Source organism: Corvus brachyrhynchos, unplaced genomic scaffold, assembly GCF_000691975.1.
Source record: "Corvus brachyrhynchos isolate BGI_N302 unplaced genomic scaffold, ASM69197v1 scaffold103, whole genome shotgun sequence".
Classification (NCBI taxonomy): Eukaryota; Metazoa; Chordata; class Aves; order Passeriformes; family Corvidae; genus Corvus; species Corvus brachyrhynchos.
Window position 1 is genome coordinate 1,179,332 of NW_008237436.1, and position 20,502 is coordinate 1,199,833.

Sequence of the window (20,502 nt, forward strand, 5' to 3'; positions counted from 1 at the left end):
TCAATCCCAATGCAATCCCTCATTTTTAGGTTCCTTCAACCACTGCAGTCATAAAGCTTCAGTTTAATGCATAAAGTCTGCCTATTCCAGCTACTCTTTCCTCTTTTTGCCTGTGTTTATTCAGTGGTGGCAAAACAGTAACAAAAGCAATGCTTTACTTTGTCTCATTCCCACTTGCCACTGGTGTACAAACAACAGGATTCTGCAGGAGCACAGGCTAACTCACATTTCCTACAGCCTAAAGGTAACAGCAGTTTTGTAGGAAATATCTATCTAAGATTCCTCAGGCAGCACAGAAAATTGAGCCCAGGTCTCAAGTATCTGCAACAAATCCAATACACAACGATCTAATAAGCAAAAGAGAGACACTGGCAATCTCATGTCCTTTCCTACGTTTAGTGTAATGCCCAAATCAGCCAACAAGCTTGAAAATGTCTGCTTCACAACTAAAATGCACACCTTGCCAGTGCAGAACACTGCTCTGTTTAATACTTAACATGATTTATGTAATTTTAAGTACACATGAAAAGGAAACTACGGGCAAAACTGGATTAGAATTCAGGGCAATTGTTAGTATGCCACACCTAAATCTGCTCATCCTCAAGGTTATGAACAAAACCTAAATTTATTATGGCTATTAATCCAGCACTTTAATGTTCCACTTGATTAGGATGAATCCAGGACAAAATCCCACCCAAAATGCCCACTAGAGAAGTTCTGTAATTTGGATCTTAAATGTAGAACACTGCATCATCTATTCCTAAAGAAGAAGCTGAGTGTGATGCACTTTGGATCTGTCAGAAAAAAAAAAAAAGGTATTGACTAGCTTCCTTTTCACCAGGATCTTATATCTCTGTGCAAAACACTCTCAGTGCAATTCTCTCAGGAAGAATGTATTTGAGCACACACTACTACAAATCCTCCAAGGTCACGATGAGCCAGTTTGAAGGGCATTACTGAGATTAAACAGTGTAGACATTGACTGAATTCAGCACAAAGCCCAGGAAAGTCTTGAAATAATATACAGAGTACTTCCGTGGGTTTTTTTAACTGGCTACATGTCTCAGGCTCCTGAGCTCAAAAGTTCTGCCTAAAAAAGCAGACATCAGAATAAGAAATAAAATATTTCCAAGGCCCTAAAAAAAAACTTCTAGGGCAAAATAGTTTTAGGGACACTGAATAACAGCACACTTTTAGTTATGAGAATCTTATCTTGCACAACCTGCTCTTGAACACCACAGTAGTGAGTGAAAAAAGTATTCTCACAGATTTCAGTAATGGAGGATCAAACCACAAACCTCGAGGCACAAAGAGCCTCACTGGAGGCACTGGGCTTTGAATTAGGCCTCAAATATTTCTTTAAAGGTGTCCTTACAATTCCCTCTCTAATTATTATGTTAGTCCCTAACTACAAAGCTTTAGAGAGGCAACAAGGTGTGTGGTAACAGCATTCCTACAGTCTTGAAGAAAATGTGCATTACACAGCAGTGACAGAAGTGCTGTGCTGGTACTTAAGAGTTACTGAGATTGGAATCCTGGCAAACATTCAGGGCAATGGTGTATCAAGCTGACTGAATTAATGTTTTACTAATGACTTGAACTTTAACAAGCCAAAATCCTTCTTCAGGGAGGGGAAAATTTTTTTTTGTCTTTTCAAAGAGCTTCCTAAAGGCCTACTGCTAAATGAAATCCTTTCTAGTAATAAAACCAAAATCTATTTAGTTAAATCTGTTAAAAGAAAAATTAACTGAAGGGAACCCTAGAGAACCACACTATACCAATCTAATATATCCTGATCTAGACCAAACCCAAACAATAATCAACACTCATCAAATTAATTAATTTACTCTAACAGGATTTTCACTCTGCTTGTATCACTCCTGGCTTTTAATTTCATAGAATCATATAATCATCTAGGTTGGGAAAGACCTTTAAGATCATTGAGCCCAACCACTAACCCAGCACTGCCAAATCACCACTATATCATGACATCCACATGTCTTTTAAATACCTCCAGGGATGGGTATTCAGCCACTTTCCCAGGCAGCCTGTTCCAATGCCTGATGAGATTTTCCACGAAGAAACTTTTTCTAATATCTGATCTAAATCCTCCCTAGTGCAACTTGAGTCCATTTCCCCTTATCCTGTCACTTGTCACCTGGGAGAAGAGGCTGACCCCCACCTCACTACATGCTCCTTTCAGGCAGTTGTAGAGAGCAGTGGAGTCTCCCCTGAGCCTCCTTTCTCCAGGATAAAAACCCCCAACTCCCTCAGAAGCTCCTCATATAGGACTTGTGCTCCAGACACTTCCCCAGCTCCGTTGCCCTTCTCTGGACACGCTCCAACACCTCCATGTCCTTCTTGTAATGAGGGGCCCAAAAACTGACCACAGGATTTGAGGTGTGGCCTCACCAGTGCCAAGTACAGAGGGACAGTCACTGCCCTGGTCCTGTTGGCCACACTATTGGTGATACAGGCCAGGATGCCATTGGCCTTCTTGGCCACCTGGGCACACTGCTGGCTCATGTCCAGCTGCTGTCAACCCCCAGGTCCTTTTCTGTTAGCCTGTAGTGCTGCATGGGATTGTTTTGACCCAAGAATGGGAGCCAGCACTTTGCCTTGTTCAACTTCTTCCAGTTAGCCTTGGCCCATCGATCCAGCCTGTCCAGATCCATCCACAGAACCTACCTGCACTCAAGAAGATCAATACTCCCACCCAACTTGATGTCATCAGCAAATTTACTGAGGGTGAACTTGCTCCCTCATCCTTTGTCATTATTTTTCTCCCCACATCCAATGCAGGATAGAGATTCTCCTTAGTCCTTTTTTTCTTGCTAATGCATTTATAGAAACTTTTCTTATTGTCTTTCACGGCAGTAGTTAGATTAAGCTCTACTTGGGCTTTGGCCCTTCTAATTTTCTCCCTGCATAACTTCATGCTATCCTTGTAGTCCTCCTGAGTTGCCTGCCCCTTCTTCCAAAGCTGATAAACTCTTTTGTTCCCCAAGTTCCAGCCAAAGCTCTCTGTTCAGGCAGGCTGGTCTTCTTCCCTGCCAACTCATCTTTTGGCACATGGGGACATCCTGATTCTGCACTTTTAAGATTTCCTTCTTGTAGAATGTGAGGCTTTCCTGGCCCCCTCTGCCTCTGTGCACTGTCTCCCAAGAGACTCTGTCAACCAAGCTCCTAAACAGGCCAAGGCTGGCCCTTCAGAAGTCCAAGGTGGCAGTTCTGCTGATTCTGTTTCTTGTCCCTCTGAGAATCTAAAACTCATTAATTTTGTGATAGCTGTGCCCAAAACAGCCTCCAACCACCACATCTCCCATCAGTTCTTCCCTGTTCACAAACAGCAGGTCCAGCTGGGCACCTCCCCTGGCTGACTCACTGACCAGCTGTGTCAGGAAGTTGTCTTCCATACCTTCCAGGAACCTCCTTCGACTTCCTCCTCTGTGCTGTACTGGATCTACAGCAGACATGCTGCAAGCTGAAGTCCCCCAGGAGAACAAGTGCTGGTGAGGGTGAGACTTCTCGCAGCTGCTTATAGAATATTTCATCTGCCTTTTCATCCTGGTTGGGTGCTCTGTAACAGACTCTCACCAGCATATCTATCTTGTTGGCCTTGATTCTCACCCCTAAACACTCCACCTTACTGCCACCACCATTAAGCTCTAGTCAACCAAAACGCTCCCTAACATACTTCAATGCCAATTATAAGGAACAGGTAATGTAATTTCAGGGAAAATTTGAACCGTATCCAAGCAAAATTTGGGCTTATGAAACAAAAATAATTGTCTTCATTTTTCCAGAAAAAGCACAGAGGTGGTTGAGGCAAGAATTGTTCCTAAATATCTAGCAAGGCAAACAGAGACTTGCAACAGTAAGAACGCTGTAAATTAAGATGCACAAATTGCAAAACTTTGATAACAACGTATGCCATCATTATATTTTCTCAATTTTTAATTTAACTTGAGTCTTAGCATATTTCCATAGATTAATACTAACTTTTCTTGTTGGAATACTGTTTTTCATGCATCTGTTGTTTGTTTCAGAGATATTTATCACTCTCTGTATAAATATCAACGTAATTTTTAAAGAAATCCAGAAACTTCCTGCATACTTTTTTTTTACTACTCAAATGAACCTTTACAGGAACTCTAGGGGACTCTACACAGTTAAGTGGCCAGTGAAGTGATAAAAGCTAACTTATCCTGAGGGCTGTTTAGAGTCCCTTGATTAAAAAAAATTGGGAAATTAAACAAGCTGTGCTGCTGTGAGCAGGGTTTCTTGACAGCAGCCAGTGTCCCTTCTCTAGAGCTCTTCAGAACATCCAAATCAAAAATATTTCCAACTGACTACCAAGATAATTTTACAAGCTTATTATAGTTCACTTTAGGAATTAGCGTCTTTCTGCAGGTTCTCATGTCACTGGCAATCAGTGTTACTGCTGAGAGTTCTCAATTCTTCTACTTAAGCCTAGTGTGTCTCCTTAATCCCTTTAATTCTTGCATTTTGACCTAATTTTACTGCTCATTGTCATGCTTCTTTTGCTGCTATCTAGGCCTTATTCTATATCACAAGAATATAAAAGCTAAATTGTGGATTATTTTTAAGTAAAAAGCCTGTTAGGTACTTATACAGCTACCTTATACCTTCCTTGTCTCTCATCTGACCAGGTCAAATGAAATCAATGGCACTATTCAGCTCAGCAAAACAAGCATGATTGAGCTCCATCCAAGTGCTAAACTGGTAAACTTTGTTGCAACTATATCTTCTTTGAAAGTGTGACTACTCAGCAAGTGATCTCAGCTGGAAACTAGAAAAATACTGTCAACAGGTATTGGTGTTTGAGACATTTCCTTTCTATTCAACCAGCCCAACAGTCCAGGTGCTCATTCTATATGGAAGACAAGACCATTGGCCCTGATTCAAGGAGAACTGGAACAGATTCAGTATCTGTCTGCTCTAAACCCTGATCTAAACAACCAGACTTAGGGTTATTCGGAGAGGCACTGCTCCTAACTGGCCTGTTTAAGCCATTTTATTCTGTGGAACACAGGAGGTATTAGCAGCAAAGTAGAAATACAGGGGGGAAAGAGAGGAGGAACAAATGCAAAAAAATGAGACAGAATTTTTTGGCCCCATAGTAACAATACTTAGTTGAAAGTGGAACATCCAAGTGCAGGCAATGTTCCAAAGAGTAATTCAGAGATCATATACTTGGGCAGCAAACAGAAAATTAATACAAAACGGCTCAGAATGTAAGTGAAGGCACATTAGTGGGAGTATGGGTTAAAAAGCTGCTCAAATGAAGGAAGGAATTGCATCTGAGACTTCCATGTTTGGACAAAGTGCCCTAAGTTCTGTATAAAAGACAATTAAAACCACAATTGACTCTCCTTTACTAATCCAAGGCAATATCTAAACCCAGTCCTTCAATTACACTGCTTTGCTTGTTTAAAAAAAATGATTAAAACTCCAGGATGGGGAGCAGAGGGAAAGCTTTGTTTTTGGACAAAATCACCATTGAACCCAAATAATTAAAGACAAACAAAAATTCTCTTGCCAAATCACAGAGCTACCTTTATTCCTCTCAAAAAAATCTTGTTTCAACTAGACAAAGCTGACTTTTTCTATGTATCTATTGGGAGGATAAGGCGATATTCAAGTTAGAAATGGAAAATTTAATAAGTTCCATGATTCCATCTAAAATGCCAGGACAAGAAGACCAATATAACAACTAGTATAGAAGACAATGAAAGTCTTTCCACTGAGGTTAGTAAGGTTTGTGCCAGTCTTTCTATATGCCCCACGTAAGCATCTCTTACTCCTGTATATTTTCACAGATACTTCATTTTGCTGAGACCTTGCTGCCACATTCACAATAACGACCCCATGAACTCATTTTTTATTTACAGTAAAGTTTATTTTGATCATATTTTTTTAATATAAACTGTAGTGTCAAACTAACTATTTAAATCCCCTGGTAATACTTACAGTAAGAAGTGTGACGTGGAAAATTGTTTGGGCACCATCCTAGAGTATATTAAAACAGCAGCAACAAACCTGGCAATGGACCAGAATCCAATACAGTACTTGACAAATGATGGCAAGCAAACCACCAACATGTGATGCCCTCATTTTTAAGCCAAAGATAAATGTAGTTGATGTGTCTTGCCAAGACTGGTGTGCCCAAATGTTACAAGTAAGGTCAAGCAAGGATGCTGCAAGTAATTCCCAATCATATTTTACCAGTTTGCCACTTTAAGAACTATCAGATATTCAGTCCAAAAGGTCTGATCCAACATTATTATTACAGCTCGCCCAGCAAAACACATCAGCATTTTGGCTTTGAAGAACAGCACTGACAACTGTTATAGCTTAATAATTAAAGTCAAGGGTGTAGTATTATTCTCTCACAAATTAATAAAGCATACCAGGATGGTGAAGTTCCTAAAAAAATACTGTTTGTTTATCAATACAAAGGATGACAGATGAAATAACTGTATTTCACAAACTTAATGGAGAGCTTTCTCTAGGCAGTGGAACAGTGATTCTTCAGCTGAATTTCTTGCATAAACGTATTTGGGAAAAGTCTATGAAGTTTTCCCATAAACTGGGCTTAAAGGCTAACTTCAGGGAATTGTTTTTGAAAGATTCTTGCTTCAGTGGGGATTTAGCCAAATGTTAGTACAGCAAAATGCAGTGCTGTGTTAAGGCATTTAGGCATCTGTAACGAAAAGTTTAAGTAAGATTTAGCTAATGATGTAAATCACCAGTTTTAGTGAGCCTTGGCTTTGCAATGCTTTGGCTTTAAGTCAGAATAGCTGCCCAAAGAGCCTGAAATAAAACAATTCTTGTTTCCCTAGTGATCCTCACATTCCTAAAACAGCTATGAGAATCTGTCATTACTTCCCCTTTGAAACCATTCTACCCTTGAGGCAAGGTGTTGCAAGATATCACAGCAGTCATAAAGAAGCACTTTGGAGGACTCCACTTAAGCATTGAGCAGAGAAAGAAGTTAGGTAAGGGACAAGCAGATTATGGTTCAGATTAAAGCTGAATAGGAAATGGGTTTTCCCCTCACACGATCTGGGGTTTTTCTTCAGAATGCTCCAGACCTAAAAGGCCCAAATCAGGGTTATCTCATTTTGTTACTCAAAACAGGAAAATGTAACGGGACTGACTGTAATGCAAAATATTACTGTGGCTCTAGCCTCTTGCAACAAAAAATACTAGAGGCTCAACACAGGAATTTCTTCCATGGGTGCTGCAATCCTGGTTGACAGTTTCCCAAGCTCCAGAAAACAGACAGGGGAGGAGGGAGAACAAACATGGCAAACTACTGTGATGAGAGCACTAGTCAAGTAACAAGCAGACCAAGAACAAGGTCTTCTTTTAAAAATATCTGGAAGCAGACTACTGTTTAAAAGAGATGAACATTCCTTCATTGACTTTACATGACCTGATCCTGAACATTTCAGATTTATCTACAAAACCTAAAGAGAATAAAGATTTTTTCTTATGTGAATCAAAAAAGAATACAATAGCTGCTCTCTAACAGGCACCTGCACACTGCTGCAGTAGTACTGCTAGCCCAGACACCCATTGCTGGGCAGGGGAATGTATTTCACTTTGATACTGCCTCTGGAGGCATGGAGGTTGTGCTGGGGTTTGAGTTTAGTTCCAGTTTTGGGGTATGTTTGTTTTACTCTACACAATCAGCAGAATCTGGTGAAAAAATTGCCTTAAACCAGTTCAACCAGTTTCAGATTATTTGAAACAGCACATTTCAGGAGAAAATATCTTCTATTCTACAGAATGGATAGGTGGGCATTAAATCCATATTCTTAGTCAATTATTATGATTTACTGCAGTGACATTAAGGAATCTCAGACAAGCAAAGAATAAAGAGAAGGTAAACAACAGACTTCAGTTTTAACTGCATTTTCCATGCCCAGTTCATGTAAGGAGCAAAAATGCCTCAGACAACTCATAAGGGATGCAGCGTAAAATTGTAGTATGCAGTTTTCCGAAACAGGCACAAGAGCTCAACACACTGGAGCTAATTTCTCTGTCAACTTTCATTCCATGCAGATTAGTGCCATTTGGCACAGCTGAAGCACCTACTCTATGCAGTGCCGTACATACATAATTTTCTCAAGCTTGCAGTAATATGAACTTGCTGCAGAAACTGCTGCTTCTCATTAAAATTATCAGATACAAGTTAGCCTGCAAGTGTGTTTTTCACTTATTAAAAGGCTCAAGCATTTTCAACTGGATCTTTTTTTTTCATCTAGTGAGTCTTTCAATAGTGTTCAAACTTACATACCAGAAATACATCCAAGAGTTCAACTATCAGTCTATATTTGCATTTTACCTCCCCATGAGAAAAAAATCCTGCTTTCCCTGCCTTCTGGTAGCATTCATTCCTTTATTAATCACTGAATTAAGAACTTAATAATGTAAACATCAGGATTCACCACTGTCACATGCTTGCACTTGCTAAGAAGAGTTTTGTCTCCACCTTATTAATGGAATGTAGAGGCCACTCTAGAGGAATGTGATTCAACTGAGACTATTTTGCAACCTTTACGAAAAAGAAAATTCCACACTTTCTTCAAGGTTTTGCGAAAATGGACTCATAACACTTTTTCAGTTTCAAAAGATCTCCACATGATTATTTTAAGATTAGAATTCAAAACAAAATGGAAAGTAAATTCTTAATATGAACCACTGTAGTTTCTTTCAAAATGTCAACTCTTTCAAATGCTAACTCAGCAGCATCTGATAGAAAAGAAGACTCTGTAGTGTAAGTACAACAGAAATGCATGGGCTCACCAACCTAGTAACAGATCATCTTGAGGCTAAATCCCTATATAGGAAGAATAAAACCACTTTCTACCTTTAAAAAACACTAGTGTTGATAAATAGGTGAATTGTGTTCAATATATTTTACTTTTTAATTACTCTTATTAAAAATTCCATTTAAAGCCAGAAGATCTCTAGAGCCATACATTTGTAGGTAATTGGTGCTGACAATAAGACTCTTTCAGAGCTTTAAACTAGTTCTTCCTGATGTAACCTCTAATTTTGGTTTGAATAAAGCAGGCCTATGCTCTTGCTTGTTAATTATAGTCCTAAGGGCTTGCTTTCCTTTTAAATGGCCCTCCTTTCTCTTCATATTGAGCTCATTTCTGTTCTCTTTAGTTATAATCGCAAAGTTTATTATGAGATAGCCATAATCCCCAAGCTACTCTTCATTTCTCTGTACTCCAGTTTTCTCCCCTGGCCACAAGGCAAACAACCTTGTTCCAGTACCATATTTCATGCTTTCAGATCCCAGGTCATGATTTGGTATGCAGCATGGCACTCACCTTACTCCCACTGCGAGAAATGGAGCAGGCAAGGGGCCAAGAGCTGGCAGAGGGCTGACTTGGCTCTCTTCCCCTCACCTACCCACCTAGTTTGCTGTTGCCCTAACTTGCTTACCATAAATACTACTACATGTGAGAAGATAAACAAAATTCCAAATTCACAAAAAAAGTTCACACCAGAGCAGTCTGATGACTCGTTGTACTTGGCCTCCAGGCAATTGCATGAAATAACAGCCTCAGGCCCCAGTCAGACTACTGTCATTTAAGAGGCCAACAAAAGAGCTTCTGCATTTATTCTCCTAAGACATGGTATAATGAGTATGGCAGATCAGCCACCAAAAAACAGACCTAGAGGAAGTCATGCTCTTCTCCTATTTGCAGTTCAGAGACTATGAACAAATATCACCGGACACGCAGAAAAGTATTTTACAGGTCTGGGGCAAAAATAGCTTTCTAATTCACATCACATGAAAAGAGCAGGAACTGCTGTTGCATGTTCCCATTGCTGAGGCATGAAAGCCTAGAAGACATAAAATACTTGGGTTGCAAGATGTGACTTATTTTAGGGTTTTTAAGTTATTTGAAATAACATTAGCTGAATTATATGAACGCATATTCATTCACTGAATCATGTTTTGAAATGCTTCTTGATTTGAACCAGATCACTTATGGACTACCACACAATTCAGTTTAAGTGAAGTCCCACTTATTTAATTTATAGCATTGGGCACTGTAGGGTAGCACAAACCTGTTACTACTGCAAAAATCCTGATACAGAAGATGGAACTCTGAAGTGTGCCTTTCTACAAAGGATGTTGATCACCTGTGCTCCATCTTTCACTCAGCTCTTGCGTGGAGTCTCTTAATATGATTTGGCTTAAAATCAAAAAAACCTAAACAATAGCCTTGCCACCACTGAAAGTCTGCCAAAATACATCTGAGTTGCAAAACACTGGCTTTGAAGTCTTTCTGAGGAGGGTGTAAATAGAAGTAGGTTAAATTGCTGGATTTTTCATCCATTACAGATTCTAAAGACATTGCCAATAAATTTGAGATATTTGAGACAGACAACTACTAATTTTTTGATCACAACTTCATCAATTTTAAATGCATCTTTACCATCTTCAAAATCAGAAATACTCAGAAATGCAACACAGCTCATTTTTCTGTCAACAAATAGCCTCAGGAAAGCAAAGACCGTCTTACCATCTAGCTAAGTAATCTCTAAGACAATAATGGCACAACTTCCAAAGGCTCTAAAAATCAACAAGCACCTTGTTATCATCATGATTCTTTGTATTATGAAAATTGCATGCTGTTACAATTGACAGGCTGTTACAACTCTGCCAAATAGAAGCAGATGTGGCAGGTAAGCTTTCCAATGAAAGAAAAATTCTTGGTATAGAGTTGGAATATATGAAGTGCAATTCGCTTTAACTACATATTTGCCACTATGAAGTGTTAAATAGCACGGAGACAAGTCCCACAAATGTTGGGCTCTCAAGGGGCAACTCAGTTTTAAGAACTGATGTTAAAACAGCTCACTGAGAGGAAACTTTCATCAGCTTTAATTACTCCCATCACACAAAACCTTGAAACTATCTCAAGACTCAATATTTGTTCACCTACTAAAAGAATAACTCAAAAATCATAATGATGTCACCTTATGGTGACACCTGTCATAAAAAAGTATTACTATGAAAAGACAGCATCCCATGTTCCATTCTAGATACCTTTAAGCATGTCTAACCTATAGCTCAGTGAAAAAACACATTTATGGAAAGTAAGTCAAGTGTTGCAAACTCTTATCTCACTACCTGGTTTCTAATGTCACAAAGATTCGCAAAGACATTTCCAAAAGTCTCAAAAGGTAGTGTTTCCTCTGTGCTTTTCCAGCACAATAAACAGTACAACATGCTTTAATATCCCACTCCAGCAATGGTAGATGATGACAAAACTGTCCAGTCTGTGACAGACAGGACAAATCCCTGTCCACTGATCTTAATACCCTTAATTGGCTATGCTTCTTGTAACACAAGCTGAGTACATGAGCTGACAATCAGCTAACTTGAAGCATTCTTTCTAAGAAGTATATTATTAAATCAACTAATAAAATTCATTGCCAATTACACATGGAACTATGTATCACATATTTAAAAAGGCATTAAAGTAACATAATCTAGCCACCTGTTACCACACAGAGGAATATCCAGATTTAGGAATATCCATATCAAGTCAGACTTTGGATGGAAAAAAAAAGCCTGTTGATGCATTTTGTTTACCCTTTCAACTGTTCTTTCTTTGTGCTTTTAAAAAAAACAGAAAACCCCTACATATTTTTTCCTCAAATGAGTACATGCCAGTATTCTCAATCTGTTTTTATAATTTTCTTCTGCGTCCACCACAATCCCAGAAAATAATATTAGCCAGGAGAATTCACACCAGTCACCTGACAAAGATCTTTGACAAGACATTGAGGATTCTGTTAAGTAAGTAGAATCAAAACTTGAACTCTACATAACAGGTACATCAGAGATAATGTTTTGATATGAACAGCCTTAGAACTAAAAGCTTTAAAAAGGTAGACAAGAATAACCATAAATGAAAATTTTCTCAAGAGAAAGACTTAAGAGAATTTATGTGTAAAGAGCCTGCACAGGGAATACAAAGGTAAAACTACAGAAAGTCCAGGTATCTGAGTAGGTTTACAGAATTTCACTTTCTTGCTAGATTAGGTTGAGGTTTTTTCATTAGATGCTATTACCATTTCATTGACACCTCTCTTTGTAATCATCAGAAATATCTCACAATATAGGAAAGCCATAAAAAAATCACATTCCAGGAGATCACACAGACTTCCTTCCCTCAATTAAATTCAATGTTCTTCAACTCCCAAAGCATACTTAAATTCTTTGTCTTTAAATAACAAGAAAAACTGAGATTTTAGGAGTACTCACCACCGTCTTCAACCAAAAAATGAAAAATGTCACTGGTGGCATTGTCACCCCCTCGTAAAACATAGCATATCTTCATATCATCAATATCAGCTGGAAAGAATTCAGGAAAAACAGATTTTATTTTAAATGATGAAGGTAGGAAACTATTTTTACAGAAAAACTTGGCATACATTAAATAGCTTAACTTCAACAAGAGAGGGGTCAAGGTTCTACAGCAGAACTGAGGAATTTCAGTATTAACAGTGTTGAAGTTTTACAGATATCATTCATTCTCCCTCCCTTTACTTCCCCCTCCCCAGAGCTCTTTTTCTTTTAAGCTGTATTTACCAAAAGAACTGAAATGAAATTTAAAAACATGGGCTTGACAGTCAGAACTATTTCATATTTTTAGTGGTCCATTTTCTTAAACAGAGGAGTATCTCCACAAGGATTGTGATATTGATTCTGTCATTCTTTAACCTGCAAAGTACTGTAGAGGACAGTTACAGTGATTGACTATTTTAAGAACCCAAATAGATGCAACCAAAGTAAACAGACAAGACTTCAGTAGAAAAAAAAACCCCTAATGTAAAATTTTGAACCATCAGTTGCCATAAAATATGTAAAAGATTAAAAAAAAATTAATATTTTTTTTCTGGTTTCCTTGATGTAAAATTTTGAACCATCAGTTGCCATAAAGTATGTAAAAGATTAAAAAAAAAATTAATATTTTTTTTCTGGTTTCCTTGAGTAGTGATGAGAAACATGTAATACATAAAAACTAATTTTTGTCACTTTCTTTGAAGGACCAGGTCTGATATCTTTTTCCAAAAAAGTGTTAGACATTAATAGCATTAAAGTGGGGCTCAAGTATCACTCAGGTTCTCCTCTGATGTTTGGGTGGATGCATGAGTAAAAAGAAGTCAAAAGCACTTCTGTTAGAGCTTCACAAAATCTTCAGTTCCAAAAGTAACCAGACATCTTTGAGCGCAAACAAGATAAGAGCATTATTAGCAAATAACTAGTGCAGAATCACTTCCATAAATGTTTGAAAGTTAAAGATCAAAAATTCATGGGGCTGTAAAGAGGATGCAAACAAATACTTTTTCATCCCAGTGCAGCAAATAAATCTTTCATCCTGCAAACACACAAGTACCCAGCTCTTCTCATGTGGGTAGCCTTATCAAAATCCATGGTTCCAGCATACACAGAGATAAGCACTTGAACCAGTATTTGCAGGACCAGGACCACCTTATAAGAAAAAAGGGCATTTGTCATCCAAAGACCTTAATTTTGTAAAAATAACTGCAAAGAATGACCTCTTTTCTGCTCCTTAAGAACATGTTCAGAGTCACTTGAGCAAGTTTATGCTTTCCTTACACAGCTGATTAGGTTGTGCTAGTTATATCAAAACTCGCCTAGTTGTAAGCACAATTCATAACCATGTAACTACAGTGCCTGCTAAAATTAATTTTATGTTGGAATTCTCCAACATAATTTTGAAATACACCCAATATAATTTTCTACTTAAAAAAATATAATTATCTCCACTAGCATAAGGCAGAAAGCTGTGTTCTAAACAATTGCTCCACCCTCTCTTTCAGTTACAGGCAATCTGAAAAACCAGACTGCTCACGCTGCTTGCACACAATAAATCCTGTTACCCTGCTCAAAGTGGTCCGGCTCCCTGTTCTACAACCACAGGCACAAATCCAAGAAATGGGAGTTTGAGGATGGACTTCACTAACTAGAAAGCAGCTTACAAAACATTTTTGCATGCCACCCTAAAGAGTCTCATTTGACTTCAAAGTTGTCCCAGTTTTGAGTAGGGATAGGACCAAATGACCTCAAGGGGTCCTTTCCAACATAAACTGGAAGACTCTAACCAAGTTTTACAAGCCCTGTAAGAATCCATACATGTTGATGACACTGGAACTATTCAGCATTTTGAAAGAGGTGGCACATGGCAGGATAAGAGACCTAAAAGGAGGGGAAGATCAAAACATAAAAAGAAAGTGTGTAACAGCAGGTCCCATAGTCAATACAGAGGCTTCCCAAAGTCCATTGCAAAATCTGCACTTACACTGGGGTCATAATGAGTATGACAAAAAAGGGCCTTGTTTATTACTGCCCTGAACATTAGAAAATTATTTGTCTCAGTATAGCATAAGCATCACCTTCTCAAAGGCCAATACTATTGAAGAAATGTGTTTTTCTTAAAAACACTCTTCAATCCAACACAAATTAAGAGTGCTTGTGCTAGTACTGTCAGAGAACTTGTGAAGTTACACGACTTTCTGGGGATCCTCACTAGCTTTAAAACCAATCTTTCCTAAGCATTGCATGCTTCTTACCCAGATTGGGCAACCCCAGGATATTAAAATAGCCTTCATGCCACATGGTTGGACTACCAATTCAAAGCTAAGCAACAACTTCATTTTGGTCATCAGACAAATGTATGCCTGGCCACACAGCACAAGAGAGAATGAAATACATTCCTCTCCCAAGGGCTCCCCATCCTCAGAACAAATGAGGTATCACTGTGCTATGCAGTGGTCGGCTTTCAAGGAACACCTGTTCAATAATTCTACATTCTTCAGTGTATGAGAAAACCCACTAAAATAAGTGATAATCTGTTTATTTGCTCACTCCCTTTCTCTTTTGTTTCTCACTTATTCTGACAACACTCTCCATATTACTCGCAGTTTACTACTGAAGCCTTACATTTAAGGAGCTGTGGTGGTTCCCAAAGCTTGGACACAGTTTGGTCTCTTCTCATCCTCTTTTTTGCACTAGTGCTGCAAAACTTAAGACACTCTAACCATTGGAAAGTTCATCAGGCCTGTTTGAAAGATTTGGTGTATCTGACAAGAACATTGCTACAACCAAGATATTGTAACATAGGTATGTACCAGTGTGGGCTTTGTGAAATAAACACAGCCAACTGCAAGTGTTCACCTCAAGCCTTTCCACCTACACAGCCCAGCCTGGCTGGTCCCCTTTAACTTTGAGTCTCCATACTGTTGGTGATGTCTGCTCATTCCACAGCTGCAGAAGGCTGCAAAAAAAACCCCTGATTTCCTTCTTAATTAACTAGCCATTAAGTAATTGCAAAGTAACATGGAAAATTCTCCAGATAGCTAATGCTCCCATTTCGATTGAAGTTACTTCATAGCCTTGGGTTGAGGCTTTCTTTCAGAATATATGACCCATGTGGTTTTTGCCCTATTTATACTACCAAATATTTTAGTTCCACGTAAAAAGTAAGTACCACTGACATAATTTTAAAATGTTTACATTACCTTTTAATTTACCACAAACGCTTTGTGGTAAAGATTTGTGTAATTAAGGCAACAAATGCACTCATAATATATTATTTCCCACTGGTGGGGAAATGATTTTGCTTTTACAGTTAGGTGTGCTCAGACTGTACAGCAACTGATACCCTAGCCATGGTATGACCAGTAGCTAATAATAGCTTGGCCACTCCCATACCATTTTCTAAATAAAACTGGTTAAAGAAAGCACTGTCTCTTAAGATGTACAGCCCAATTCTGTTATCCAAACTTTTATCACTATGACTGATAGAAAGTGCAAATCACATCACTTATTTGGACAAAGCTCTCCAAAGAAAAAAAGCTCCTTTATTCGCTGTTTATCCAGCAGACCACATTTCCTGTTTAAAGCGGTCATGGATGCAATAAAAAATAAACAGATGTAAAAAATTATGAAGCCATTATAAATAAGCTCATAGTTGGAAAGTTTCTCCCATCAATTATTATAGAGTTTAGCATGAAAAATAATGTCTCCAGTGATCTAAAGAAAGCATATGAAGTATTGTAGTACCTTGGGTGAACTGGCTGATGCTATGGTTGCCTTTCCCCAGGTGAATCAGGAAGCCATGGCGTGGACCCTCTGTGATTCTGATCTTAAGAGTAACATGTAAACTGTCCCTGTCTTCCACTTTCAGGACTTTGTTGGTAATCAGGAACCCGATGTGACCTGTGGCCAGAACACGGAGAGTCTGAGCACCCTTATTTATTACCACTTGAGGTACACTGTTGTCCACAGCCATTATTCGAATCTTCATAGTCTGAGGTTTCCTTGTTTCAAACACAGTGTTGGGGAAGACATAGAAATCAGTATGAGTGCCATCTGTAACAGTGAAAGAGAAACTATCCTCAACTGATTCTGTGCCATCATGTTTGTAGCTGATTAGATTTTCATTCAGATCTTGTTTAGTGAAGGTAGTGACTGGTTTGGAGTTATTGAACATGATCTGGCCATGAACTGGTATTTGAGTGATGATAAATTTTAGCAGTGCATCAGGTGTATCTCTGTCTTCTGCACTCAGTTCAAATGGGGTTATCAGTTTGTATTCATTTTCACTCACCACGAGGTTATGGATTGTGACAACAGGTTTCTTATTGTCCACATCACTGATGGAAATTCTGAAAGTACGAAACACAGGGTTATAGCCATCAGTCACCTCAAACTCAAAGCTGTCCATTTTCACCTCGTCTTCTGAAGTATGAATATAATAGACTTTATTGCCTGCTAACAGGAGTTGAGTGAAAGTGGAGATGGGTACCCCAGGCTGATCTGTGCATTCAAGATGACCACGAACGGGTGGTCTGGTAATAGTGAAAACTAAGTTCTCATCTGGACTATTCAGGTCACTGGTACTAAGCAAATCAGTAGTAAGGGTTACCTTCCCTCCTTCCTTCAGAGAAACTCCTTTGCTGATGACATCTGGGAAGACAATATCAATGCTGCCTATTGTCACATAAAAGTAGCGGTCAATTAAAGGATTTATTCCATCTGTCACATCAAACTTGATAAGATCACGAACTCCTTGTTGGCCAAAATGCACATATCGAATCAAATTTCTATCCACTTCATCTTGGGTAAAGTTCATTCCCAGGGTGATATTTTCAACTCCACCTGAAGCCTTTATTCTCTGCAAGAGACCTTGTCCTGGCCCGTAATTTATAATGTATGTCAAGGTTTTGTCTTCAGAGTCGAGATCAGTAGCCTTCAATATCCTGTTATTAATAGTTCTAGTTTCCCCTATTTCAATCTCCAAACCATCATTGATGGCCATTCTGGGTGTCTCATCATCTACAGGAATAACCATGATGGGTACCACTTTCCTAATGGTGTGTTTACCATCTGTGAGTTGCACCTCAAAACTGTCTGCCCTTGTCTCAGAGTCATCATGTTCATAGAGAATGTTGGAGCTCTCTGTTATCTGATCCAAGGTGAAGCTCTCCACTAGGACAGTTCCATTGACCAGCTGGTTTACAATGTGGCCATGCCTGGGAAGCTTGGTGATTGTGAACACTAAGTCATCAGCAGGGACATCCGCATCAACTGCATTGAGGATAGGGGTATCAATAACCAGGCTCATGCCTTCCATCACAACAAACTCTCGCATGAAGATTTCAGGCTCTTCGTCATTGATCGGCACAATAACAATGGGGAAGAAGTGCCTCTGGGAAAAGTTAATGCCATCAGAACAGCGCAAAGCAAACCTGTCTTCAACAGGCTCTACACCCTTATGTATACTTTGGACATAAAAAATATGCCCTTGACGGAGGTCCTTCAAGGTAAAAGCACTTATAGCTACACCTGCCCTGGATTTTTCAGATCCTGGGGCAGGAGAGATGTTCTCTACATACCCAGATGTGGGCTGAGCAACAATTGTACATAGTATATCATCACTAGGAGTATCCACATCTTCAGCCCTGAGGTGAGCAAGAGTAATGACTCGTTTGTCACCTTCTGTCACCACGAACTGCTCCCCCACAAAAATCTCTGGAGCTTGACTGTCAACAGGAAGAATGGTCACCAAAACTGAAACTCCTTGGATAACACTGCCCCTGACATGCCACTTCTCAGAGAGGTCAGACAAGGTAAGGTTGAAGGCATCCTCCTTGGGCAGAAGGCCTATTTCACCACCAGTGTGAGCATATACCACAGCACCATCAAGCAGATCTCTCTGGGAAAATCTCTCTGCAGGCACCCCTTGAACCAGGATGCTCCCATGCTGAGGAGGATCCTCTACAATGAAGGTCAACATTAAGTCATCTGTATCCTCATCTGTGCCCTGAATGACATTAGCAGTGATTTCAGCAGCACCATTCTCCAGCACATCTAGGTAGGAACCAAGAGTGCCTGGGGGCAATCGTAGTGTAGGAACCTCATCATCAACTGGGTGCACATTCATTTTCAGCGTGATGGGCACAAAATGAACCCCATCACTTACATCAAGCCTGCAGGTATCACTGCTGCTCTCAGCTCCACTGTGCACATACACCACCCTCCCTTGCCGGATATCCTCTAGGCCAAAGATACCTCCTGGAACCAGACTGTACCCAGAAAGCTGCAACTGGCCATACCGAGGAGCCTGGGTCAGGATAAATCTGAGATGGGCAAGTTCAGTGTCCGTGTCACTGGCATCCAGCTCAGTTGGACTAAGGACATGGCTGCCTCCCTCAGGCAAAGTGAAGCCAGTATTAGTGATTTCGGGAGGCTGGTTATCCACAGGCTGCAGGTAGATGGTGAAAGTCCCTTTGGCTGCATTGCCAGCCGCATCTTGCACTTGATACTGAAACTGAATCAAATGAGGAGCCACCCCCAGCTCTTCCTGTGGGGGGCGGTACGAGATCTTGTGATGATTGATCTGGGCTTGGGTGAAATGCGTAACTTCCACAGAGTGATCCTCAGTCAGCACAAGGGATCCAAGGCGCGCTCCATATGCCTCGGGAGGGTGGTTGGAGTCGGTGTCAATGGGGGGCTGAATTACCGTGTAGCGAAGTTCACGGTCTCCTGAGTCCTGATCTGTGTAACACAAGTGCTTCCTCCGCAGGGGGGTCACCTGCTGCTCTGCAACTATTAAGTGCAGGCTGCTGCTACTATGGAGCTCTGGGGCTAATCTGTCTACAGGATGTACCCTGATCACAAAAGTCTGTGGTCCAGAGCGGTTGGGTGGGTCATTGTCATCCTGGACTCTAAAGATGAACTGGTCCAACACAACCCCAGGGCCAGGGCTATGAGCCCCAAAGTGGTGGTAAAAGAGACGCCCTTCCACAATGTCCTGTTGCAGCCACTCTCTCACTGGCTTTTCATAGATGATGGAGCTCCCTGCTACACCTGGCACCCTCCTCCAAGAAAAGCCCTCCTCTTCTTCCTCCTCTTCCCAGCCAGGAGGTGGTTGTGCTTGACGGAGCAGGAGCTGCCCAGCTGTGGGGCCAGACTCCACTGTGAAGAGTAGGATGGCATCCTGCGAGTCAATGTCAGTGGCACTAAGAGCACGGGTGGTGATGGGCACTGTTTCACCCTCAGCCATGGCAAGCCCTGTGTTAGCATTAAGTAGGGGTGGCTGGTCATCAGTGGGCACCAGGGTAATGGGGAAAAGGAACTCAACGCGGTGGCGAGAGCCACCATCTTCCAGCCGCAGCACCAGGTTGTCACTGAGTGGAGACTCGCTGCCATCGTGCTGGTAAATGACCCGGCCGGCTGCCAGCTCAGCCACTGTGAAGTGTTTACGAGGGGCACCAGATCCTGGGGTGTCCTCCAGGAGAGTGAGGTGGCCATGCTTCAGCCCTGCCACCACACTCACCCGCACCTGCTCAAGGTCATCCTCATCACTGACCACCAGGTTGGGGCTGGGACCCGGGCCCGAGAGAGGCCTTGACTGCCCCTCATAGAGCACGAGACCAGTGTTGCGGGTCACCACAGGTGCAAGGGTGTTCATGGGCTTCACCACAATCACGAAGGCAAAGGGCTCTGAGGCAGCACCTTCTGGGTCCAACACCTCCAGTTCAAGCTCAAAGAGCCGCTCCCGATCAGAGTCCTCCATGGGTGGCTGATAGGCAATGCGCAGCTCCCGCACATCCCGCTGGCTGAAAGAGGTGACAGGCAAGCTCCGGTCGTCTGTGCTGACCATGTGGCCTTGGCCAGGGCCAAAGGGAGAGGTGATGTTGAAGAGCAGCAGATCGGGCGGTGACTCTGCATCCTCAGCTGACAGCATGTCAGGCGTGAGAGCGGTGAGCACAAACTGGTCCACCTCCATCATCAGCATGGCCAAGAAGCTGGGTTTGGGGGCCACGTTCTCAGTCCCGGCGCGGATCCGCACCAGCACCTGGAAGTACTCGCGCTTCAGCAGTGCCCCGCCGCCCGCCTCCTCC

General features: G+C 40.9%; 1 protein-coding gene across 1 annotated transcript in view; it reads right to left on the reverse strand.

Moving 5' to 3' along the window:
• FREM2 (FRAS1 related extracellular matrix protein 2) overlaps nucleotides 1-20,502 on the reverse strand; it is a 122,983-nt gene that overhangs the window by 98,130 nt on the left and 4,351 nt on the right. Inside the window, exons 2-3 of the mRNA XM_008631475.2 lie at nucleotides 16,157-20,498; nucleotides 12,332-12,421 (exon numbers count right to left, since the gene is read on the reverse strand). Of these exons, the coding sequence (XP_008629697.1) occupies nucleotides 12,332-12,421; nucleotides 16,157-20,498 (4,432 nt within the window). The remainder of the gene's footprint in view (nucleotides 1-12,331; nucleotides 12,422-16,156; nucleotides 20,499-20,502) is intronic.